The sequence below is a fragment of the Miscanthus floridulus genome, unplaced genomic scaffold (assembly GCF_019320115.1).
Source record: "Miscanthus floridulus cultivar M001 unplaced genomic scaffold, ASM1932011v1 fs_496_1_2, whole genome shotgun sequence".
In the NCBI taxonomy this organism is placed as follows: domain Eukaryota; kingdom Viridiplantae; phylum Streptophyta; class Magnoliopsida; order Poales; family Poaceae; genus Miscanthus; species Miscanthus floridulus.
The window spans coordinates 64,205-75,107 of record NW_027096834.1 but is presented as its reverse complement, the minus strand read 5'-3'; the positions used below and the strand labels follow the sequence as shown (position 1 = coordinate 75,107).

The window sequence follows — 10,903 nt, the reverse complement described above, 5'->3', positions numbered from 1 at the left end:
CAACACCAATGGAGGGGGAGAGAGCAAGAACAATAGCAAGCTGAAGAACAGAGGCAGTGAGTTTGAATGGAATGGCTCGGGCTCGGGAGAAAGAAATGAGCTGAATTATAGGCCGGGATGATTAGTCCTGGTTAGGGGTCCAAACCGGGACTAAATACCTAAAAGCTTTAGTCCCGGTTGGTATTTAGTCCCGGTTGGTAATACCAGCCGGGACTAAAGATCCCTGCCCCGCGGACGACCGTTGGGCAGAGACCTTTAGTCCCGGTTGGTATTACCAACCGGGACTAAAGGGTCCTTTAGTCCCGGGGACAAAAAAAAAATGCCGAGGCTAATGCGAAATTGGGACATCGTTCTAAAGTCTGTTCTCTAGTAGTGCCGGCGGCCCCTGTACAGAGACCAAGATCGAGGTAACAGTAACGCTAGGCTAAGAACGCTAGATCAAGATCTGATGTGACATATGCACTACTAATAAGAGTTTCCTTCTCGATTCTTCTCTGATCACGGCCATCGCCGTCGGTGGCGCAGCTGATCTACAGCTCCGGGGTGTGGCAGTTCGAGGGCTATGGGTACATCCTGTACGGCACGTCGGGCGCGTCGGTGATGCAGATCTTCGGCGCGGCGGAGCACGCGACGACGCTGATGCTGCACGTCTACGACGGCAACCTCACCTACTACCACGATGACACGAGGGTCGTCGACGCCGGCGTCTACGACAGGTGGTTCCGCCTCAACGTGGTCCACGATGTCGCGGCGTCCAACGTGACGGTGTTTGTGGACGGCCAGCACCGCCTGACCGTGCCCGGCCGCGGCGGGGACTCGCACTACTTCAAGTTCGGCGTGTACGGGCAGACCAAGAACGGCATGTCGTACCTCATGGAGTCGTGGTGGAGGGACGTCAAGGTCTTCTCCAAGTGTTGAGCTGGCTAGGTTGCCTCGATCGGGAATGTGGCCACCCGCTAGTAGCAGCAGCTCTCTGTTTCGTCTTTCGTATTGTACACATCGTTAATAATAACGTGGTCGCACTCACAAGTCACACCACACCACCACAAATGATGTGGAAATTAACGTCCGTATTCATGTTTTTCTTTTTCACAATCAAGCCGTAGCCTATTTTTTCATGAGGACAGAAAAGTTTCAAAGTTACACGACATTGACAAGTTTCTAGTTGTTTTCAAACCCGCTGGCAAAGATGCTAGCATTCAGGAACAAACAAGAGTGTCTTCAAGCTAGAGCTAGAGCCTAACAGATACAACACATACGAGGCAGTACATTACGACCGTAACGTCAGCGAACGCTTGAAGGCCTCAACGAAACACTGCTCGAAACACTGCAGAGCGCTTAATGTGCCATTGTCTCCATAAGGATCCGAAGCCAGCCCATCAACATGCGGCGACCCACAGCTACGCACAGGCGAAGACAGACGATATGGGGGCTTTGTCCTCCGAGGAAGCAGCAGCAACATGCACAAGAGACATAGGCCCATTATTGCCAGGGCTCCAACTGTCTGAATGACTGGGAGCGAGGCGACGAGCTCCACCAGTATCAGATCATCCGCTACGTCCCGACCGGCATGTCCCGCGTCCAGGCGCAGTGACAACGTCAATGTATGTTAATAAAAATGTTGGGTTGATACGTAGCGCTAGCTGATGCTGAAGTCTAATATAAAATATGGATGGTGATAGTGACCAACTGACCAAAACGATTGATATGTACATATATAATTACTTGTTTGCTAATAGTGTTTAATTTGTTGATGGCTTTAGATCGAATCTCAGTCTCGATGCGTGAGTGTTGCCTGGCCGGATGACCAGTATTAAAAAGTACTTCTTCCGATCCATCGAAATTATTTAACTTGGACAAGTATATATTAAAAAACATCAACATCTATGTAAATCCAAATTACTTAATTGCCAATGAAATATGATAGTATCAATAAGATGAGGTAAATTGAGAAATTTTGACCTTCGGTAGCAGATGGAGGAAAATTGGAAGCCTAGTAGCAGAGGGAACTTTATGCTCACAGTTCACACCGTCGGCTGTGAGTGTCTCTCCTCTAGTCTAGCTCTCCTTCAATTTTGAGTACATACATTTTTTTAGCAACACCACCCATGCCGCCCTGACTCGGCATATTACAAACACCATCAGGTGAGTTCAAGAACCACACATGCCGCCCTAACTCGGCACGGATCAAGCTACGAGCTATCCTATAAGCATCGGCATTTGAGTCCCTATATATGCTCATGTACAAACTTGATACTTATAAAAGTTGTCTTCCTCACATTGATCTCTCGGATAATTTGTCCATAGATCTCTATGTTGCCTTGTCGGATACTTTTTACGGCATTTAGACAATCACTGGCTACCTTGAAACTGTTAGCTCGGAAGTATGAAGCAAGAGCCATTCCTTCTATGCATGCAATGGACTCCATCACCTCCGGAATGACAATTCCCTGAAGGACCAGCGCCGAGGCTTCCATAATCGACCGTCCAAGTCTCTCGCTATTGCTTCCACAGAGGTTGTGGATGTGTTCTTGGATAGAGCCACATCAACATTTATTTTACCAACACCTGAGGGGGGTGCAATCCATGTCGGCCAACTCTGGCGCACTCGAGCCTGGGGCCGCTGCACGTGCATCTCCAGCCCTAGCTCCAACACTAGCCTACCACAAAATTATATGTCGATAGAGGGCTTTGGTAAACATTCTCATGGATCACCTTCCGCCGTGCATACCAAATAGCCCACAATGTGATCGCCACTCTAGCGATGTCTTCTTCTGGTAGGATTTCTGCCATGATTGCCAGCCAAGACTTAGTGTCATTCTCTAAAATTCCACTCAAGAGCTCCACGGTCTCTTCCTTCTCCAATGCCCAAATACATCTCGCCTTGTTGCAATCTAGCAAAGAGTGTCTCCACGAATCCTCCATCCCACAAAAGAAGCAGGCGCTACCTTGTGTCATCTTCCTATGGTGGAGCACATCTCCGGTCGACAGCGAGTGCTTCGCTAATTGCCAGAGAAAAATACGGATCTTTGAGGGGACTCACCTTCCACAGTGACATTGTGGGGGATATGACCCCGGATACCCACGGCAAACCACATGGGTTGTGCCCCCAGGGGCGGCCCAGCCCATAAGACAAAGCCTTACGGGGCGCGATTCTGCTCGGCGCCTTCCGCAAGACATGGGGAAGATATCCTGAAGATGCTACGAGATCTATTAGGATACGTGTGATCCCATGATTCTTGTAATCTGTTATTACTTTCTAGTTATCTCTCAGATCTAACCGACTTGTAACCCTGCCTCCCGGACTATATAAGGCGGGCAGGGACCCCTCTCAAAATCATGGCATATCATACGATAGCTAATACAAACCAACAGACCACAGGAGTAAGGTATTACGTCATACAGACAGCCTGAACCTGTATAACTCATGTGTCTCTGTTGCCTTCTTATTCTTGATCATGCGCTCCTCTGTCGATCAATCTACCTTCGTGGGATACCCCTCGGAGGACTGCCAATGATATTCTGTCGACAGTTGGCGCGCCAGGTAGGGGTGTGCGTGCTGTTTCCTTGTTGAACAAGATGGTTTTTTCCGCAGGCTCTTCGTCCCTCCTGCAGCCCGGCCAGATCTTCACGGTCGGATCCATCTCGTGGGTCATCAACGCCGACGGAGTCAGAGAGCTCCTCGAGCCGGTGCAGATCCATTCTGTGCCGACCACCCCCGCACCTACAACTGCAGATCCGATCTTGGATCTACTTTCGAGGTCGCCTTCATCAACAACTCGCCGCTCGCTTCCTCGTTACCAGAGGAGGCACATCAGCAATGACGATCTGATCGAATCCATCGATCGGGTCGGTCTGAAGCTCATCGATTGCCTCTCCGTCATCGAGTCAGGCTCTGAATACTTTCGTTCAGCGCCGACCACCCTCCTATTGCAATCTATCGGAAGCTACTCGGCAAACTCTGGGGGTTATGGCCCTACCTTTCAGGGCTCGCCAACACCAGCCGCTACATACCAAGACTGCCCTGAGGGGCAAATTCACCGACCAGGTGGGGGATATCCATCCTCTCGCCGACCAAATCAGCCGACCAGCTTCCGCCGACGATCAACATGCTTGCATGCCAGCCGATGCCCTGAGACATCCCTCCGAACCATCCTGGAGGAAAATCCAGACTCCGAATCCCAGGGCTCCATGGAGACCCTCGCCGAAACCTCCACTAAACAATTTCCTCTCCCTCCCCTCCTGGGGGCTGCGATCTTCAACGTCAGCGTCGATAGCCCCCCTTCGAAATGGCGAGAATCGAGGAGGAACGCGCTGCTCGTGAGAACCTGGAACGTCAATCGCGCACAATGCCGAGCAAACGAGCGCACCCTCATGATGGCCGAGCAGCAGCTCGACTCGCAAGGGAGGCCACTCCAGCGCAACCTCGATGAAGAGTTTCTCCGCGTTGATGACCATGATGTTTTCAGGACTCCGAGTGCCAATCTAGCAGTAGCCAGTAACGAGATCGCCTGCCTCCCGCAGATGCCCGAACTCGCCAAGGTCGCTGCCATGCTTAAAGCAGCACACTGTCAGGTCAACGAGATCCGACAGGATCAGAGACCCTCTTACTCCACCACTTTGATCCGCCGATCAGTTGCCACAAGGACCGAGCGTCGCCAAAGTCCCTTCACCGACTAGCACCGCGACGACAGGCAGCCCCCCCAAGATGGAGCTAGGGGTGGTCGCCCCGAACATCACCGCCAACACGACCAGGAGGTCAACCAGGACGTCCGGGTGCATCTCAACAATCGTCGAGATGCACAACGGCGCATCGATGAATGCCGATTCGGTCGCCATGAAGATGAAACCCGCCGCCGTCAGTAGTATGAACAAGAATACGGTAACCCAGACTCAGCTATCGAACCACTCGCTGATGATGGTGTCGACAACCCCTAAGGGGCCTCCGGCATTTACAAGGACACTCTGAACGCTTCAGTGGCCCCGTGGTTTCAAGATCACTGGGGTCAAGGCCTACGAAGGAAGAATGAATCCAACATAGTGGCTACAGTCTTATGCCACTGCTGTCCGCGCCACCGGAGGAGACTCTAATGTCATGGCAAATTATCTCCCCGTCATGCTGACGCCTACCGCCATGGGCTGGTTTATCAGTCTTGCCCCAGACTCCATCAGATCCTAGGAGGATTTGAAAAAAGTCTTCACTGATAACTACATGGCCACGTGCACTCAGCCGGGCACCAAACACGACCTAAACCGCATCGATCAGAAGTTGTCTGAGCTCCTCCGCAGCTACATCTGATGCTTTTTCGAGATGAGGAACTCCATCCCCAACATCACGGAAGCTGAGGTCATCACCGCCTTCATCCGAGGGCTTCACCACCATGAGCTCCGCCCTCCAAGTTCAACCGCAAGCCACCCACTGGGACCGGCGAGATGATCACAACTGCCAACCAGTACACCGATGCGAGGAGGCCGAGGTGCGCTTCAACAAGGACGCGGGCACCCAACGACCAACACGCCGGTATGACGATCGCCTCGCCGATCAATGCCACAGTGACCGCCGTTTCAATGACCATAGTTATCCTTATAATAGTGGTCGAGATCGGCAAGAAGGGCCCAAGTCTGGCCAAAATCACCGCCACGGCCGGACCACATCGTCGCTGCCGTCAACGAACCTCACGCCAAGCGCAACTATGGTGAGCAGTACAGGAAGATCCTCGACGGTCCGTGCCCACTCCACAAGAACACCAAGCACAAAATGAAGGATTGCCTCGGGTTGGCTAAAGAATTCTAGAATAAAAAGCTAGACGACGATGCCAACGACGGAGCCGGAGGTCGCCGACCACCTGGGGGCAATGGCAATCCTTTCCAGGACCATGACAAGGTGGTCACCACCATCTTCGGGGGCCTTGCCTCCACCGAAAGCAGAAGGGAACAAAAGCTCACCGCACGGCGGGTGCACAACGTCACTACGGAGGACGCTGTCGCCAACCCCAGCTATCGCCCATGGTTTGAGGTTCCCATCACCTTCAGTAGAGATGACCAGTGGGTGGACATTCTCTACACAGGGTGCTTCCCCCTTGTCCTTGACGCAACCGTCCAAAAGGTGTTGTTCAGAAAAGTGCTCGTCGACGGTGGAAGCGCTCTGAACCTCCTCTTTGCTGGAGCCCTAAGGGAGTTGGGCCTCGCGATAATAGATCTCACACCCTTGGAACTCCTCCTTCTAGGGGTGTGGTACCTGGAAGGGCATCCAGACCACTTGGGGAGATCACTCTACCTAGCACAGTTCAGCACGGCAAGCAACTACCGCGTCGAGCATATCAACTTCTGCGTCGCCGATTTCGACACCGCCTACCACGCCATACTTGGTCGGCCAGCTCTGGGCAAGTTCATGGCCATACCGCACTATGCATATCTGGTGATGAAGATGCCTTCGCCTATAGGAGTCCTAGCTCTGCGGGCCAACCTCTCCGTTACCTACGCCTACGAGACAGAGAGTCTCGCTCTCGCCGAAGCCACCGACCTCTCCATCCAGATGGCTAGCGTGGTCACCGAAGCCAAGACAGCGCCCGCCGATGACATGGAGATCCCAGAGCTAGATCTTCCTCGTGCCTCCACCAAGTCCAAGGAAGTCAAGGAGGTCAGCCTCGGCCTCGACGACACCTCCAAGACCATGAAGATTGGGGCTCACCTTGACCCCAAATAGGAAAGCGCGCTCGTCTCCTTTCTATGTGCCAACGCCGACATGTTTGCTTGGAAACCTGTAGACATGCCGGGGTACCATGGGAGAAGATCGAGTACTCCTTGAATGTCTCACCGACCGCCAAACCGATCAAGCAGAAACTCCACCGATTCGCGCCAGACAAGAAGGAGGCTATTAGGGTAGAAATAAAATGGCTCTTAGCTGCCGGATTTATAAAAGAAGTGTATCATCCAGATTGGTTAGCAAACCCTGTTCTCGTTCGAAAAAAGAATAAAGAATGGAGAATGTGTGTTGATTATACTGATCTTAACAAACACTGCCCTAAAGACCCCTTCGGCCTGCCTCGGATAGACGAGGTTGTAGACTCCACCGCCGGCTGTGAACTGCTCTCCTTCCTTGACTGTTACTCCGGCTATCATCAGATCTCCCTCAAGGAAGAAGACCAGATCAAGACGTCGTTCATTACACCTTTCGGTGCATACTGCTACACAACTATGTCCTTCAGGACTCAAGAACGCATGGGGCTACCTATCAAAGGGCCATCCAGATGTGCCTCGACCAATAGATCGGCCGCAATGTCGAAGCTTACATAGATGACGTGGTCGTCAAGACCAAGACCACCGACAACCTTATCGCCGACCTCGAAGAAACTTTCGCCAACCTGAACAAGTACCGATGGAAGCTGAACCCTTCAAAGTGCATCTTTGGAGTTCCATCCGGTATACTGCTGGGCTACATCGTCAGTGCTTGAGGTATCAAACCTAACCCTAAAAAGGTCTCCGCCATCACTAATATGAAACGGCCGACACGCGTCAAGGATATACAGAAGCTTACAGGTTGCATGGCTGCTTTAAGTTGCTTCATATCACGCCTCGAGGAAAAAGGGCTACCCTTCTTCAAGCTCCTCAAGGCCTCCGAGCGCTTTTCCTGGACGGAGGAGGCAGACTCAGCTTTTGAGCAGCTCAAGGTGTTCTTAACAAAGCCTTCGATCATGACGGTGCCATGTCCAGATGAAACTCTGCTAATATACATCGCCGCTACTTCTCGCATCATCAGCACAGCTATTATCGTCGAACACGAGGAAGCCGGGCACACTTATAAAGTGCAACGTCCGGTTTACTTCATCAGCGAGGTACTTAATGAGCCCAAAACTTGTTATTCTTAGGTACAAAAGCTGTTATACGCCATTCTTATTATGTCGCGCAAACTCCGACACTACTTCAAATACTACAAGATCACCGTGGTCACTGAGTTCCCTCTGGGGGACATTCTCCGCAACAAAGAGGCCAATGGCCACATCATTAAGTGGGCTATTGAGCTCAGCACCTACTCCATCGAATTCATAAGCAGACCTGCCATTAAGTCATAGGCGCTTGCTGATTTCGTCGCTGAATGGACCGAGATCCAAGAGCCCATCGCCTCTACTTGCCCCGAGCACTGGGTGATGTACTTCAACGATGCCCTTAACATCAACGATGCTGGTGCGGGCATTCTGTTCATTACGCCGACCAAGGATAAGCTATGTTATGTTCTCCGGATACACTTTCTGGCCTCCAACAACACCGCAGAATACGAAGCATTGTCTCCATGGTCTCCGTATAGCCGTCGAGCTTGGCATCAAACGCCTCATGGTGTACGGGACTCCACGCTGGTTATCAACTAGCTCAACAAAGACTGGTCCTGTTCTAGTGAGAAGATGGACGCATACTACGCCGAAATCAGGAAGCTTGAAGGGAAGTTCTACGGTATTGAGTACCACCACGTGGTATGAGAACAAAATCAACCTGCCGACCAGCTCTCAAAGATAGGTTCTTCTCACGCCGCGATTCCACTGGGGGTCTTCGTTCAAGATCTCTTGGTGCCATCCATTAAAGAAGAAAAGGAAGTCAAAGAGGTTCCCCCTGCCTGAGCAGTTGGTACTTGCGGTACATTCGCCGGTCACCGATTGGAGGGAGCAGTTCATCAAGTACCTCACTAGCGCCAAAGTACCCGCCGACAAGACCAAAACTGAACATCTAATTCGCCGAAGCAAGCATTACGTGCTGATAGACGGCAACTTGATGAGGAAAAGTGCCAAGGAAGGGATACTGCAAAAATGCATCACCCAAGATGAAGGGGTAAAACTACTCCTCGAAATTCACTCTGGTTCCTGCGGCAATCATGTGGCCTCGAGAAACCTGGTCAGGCAAAGCTTTCTGAGCTAGGTTTTTATTGGCCCACGGCCATCTCCGATGCCGAAGACCTCGTCCGACGCTGTGAAGGATGCCAATTTTTCGCCAAGCAAATACATGTACCTGGCTCAAGAACTGCAGACCATCCCAGCTTCCTGGCCTTTCGCATGATGGGGACTGGACATGATCGGGCCTTTCAAGCCAGCGCCAGGTGGTTTCTGGTATGTATACGTCGCCATCGACAAGTTCTCCAAGTGGATCGAGTACAAACCGCTCGTCTCGGCTACCGCGAAGAAAGCAGTCGAACTCTTTGAAGAAATCATACACAGATTCGGTATCCCGAACAGCATCATCACCGACCTCAGAACTATGTTTACTGGCCATCACTTTTGGGAACTTCTACGAAGACCGGTGCATCTCCGTTAAATACGTCTCTGTTGCCCATCCTAGAGCCAATGGCTAGGTCAAACGGGACAAACGGCATGATCCTTGACTGCCCTCAAAAGAGGCTATATCAAAAACAAGAAAAGCATCCGGGCAGATGGCTCAAGGAACTACCAGCTTGTGGTCTGGGGACTGCGCACTCAAGCTAGTCGCAGCACCGGCTGTGTCTCCATATTTTTTGGTTTACGGCTCAGAGGCCGTACTACCAGTGGATGTTGCCTTCCGAGCACCTAGGGTGGAAAACTATGATGAAGAGCAAGCCGCAGCTGTTCGGATAGAGGACGTCGACAGGGCCTAGGAGGAACGCTTGATCCTCCTGCGTCCGCATAGCCAAATACCTAGAAGGCTTGCGGAGATACTACAACCTGCAACAGTAAAAGGTCGTTCATTCACCGTCGGTGACCTCGTTCTCCGTAGAAAACAAAAAACCGAAGGGTTGCACAAGCTCTCCTCCCCTTGGGAAGGACCTTACGTCAGTCAAAGAGGTCACCCGACCAGGGTCTTATCGCCTATGTGACTTAGACGGGATCGATGTTCCCAACTCATGGCACATCGAGCACCTTATACATTTCTATCCTTGAAACGCTCCAGATATGTATTCTCCACTTTATGATAAATAAAGTTTTGGTCTCCATAATTTGTCTCCATTTTTTTCTCCATTACTTCTCAATCTCCACATACGGTCACCGAGCATTACGATACTCAATAACGAGCTCCAATACAAAATCGCCGAACGGTTTTCTCCAAAGTTATCGCCGAACGATCTCTCCAAATCACCAACCATAATTTCGCCGAATAAGTTTCTCCAAACCTCCAAAGTTATCACCGAACGATCTCTCCAAATCGCCGAAACATTTTCGCCGAAAATCGCCGAATATGCCTTCTCCAAGTCACCGAACACGTTTCCTCCAAATCGCCAACGTATTATGTCCACACGCTTTCTCCGAACCGCCGAACTTTCTCCTCCAAAATCTCCAAAGATTTTCGCCAAATAAGTTTCTCCAAATCGCCGAACACTTTACTCTAAACCTCCAAGATATTTCGCCGATCAGCGAGCAGCCTATTTTCTTTTCTGTTTTCTTCGAAGAAGACCCAGTCTCCGATCTCTCCCTACACGTGCCACGGGCTTCGCGCTCTGCGTTATGGGTGGTCAGCTATGGTTCCTTGGTCACGCCTGTTTCTCCTACACGTGCACGGGCTCCACGCTCGACGTTATGGACTATGGGCTATCCAAGGCCGAGAGCTCAGCACAGAACTAATTGCTTGGTCGCCGCTTGTACTACCTTTATCTCCAAGTTAGTACAACAACCGCCGAGCAGCACACGTTCCGCGCTGTTTTCTATGGAGAAGACCCAGTCACCGATCTCTCCCTACATGTGCCACGGGCTTCGCGCTCTGCTTCATGGGTGATCGGCTGTGGTTCCTGGGTCACACCTGTTACTCCTATACGTGCACGGGCTCTACGCTCGACATTATGGACTATTGGCTAGCCAAGGCCATAGGGATTAGTAGAAAACCAACTGTTTGGACGCTACTTGAACTACGCATAATCGCTTCAGGATTAAAACTGCGATGATTTTTTTGC

General features: G+C 51.3%; 1 protein-coding gene across 1 annotated transcript; it reads left to right on the top strand.

Moving 5' to 3' along the window:
* The first annotated feature begins 331 nt into the window (after positions 1-331).
* Positions 332-918, top strand: LOC136531971 (citrate-binding protein-like). The gene is made up of 2 exons (XM_066524624.1): positions 332-361; positions 526-918. The coding sequence occupies exons 1-2, from the start codon at positions 332-334 to the stop codon at positions 916-918; spliced, it is 423 nt and encodes a 140-aa protein (XP_066380721.1).
* Positions 919-10,903: the final 9,985 nt, after the last annotated feature.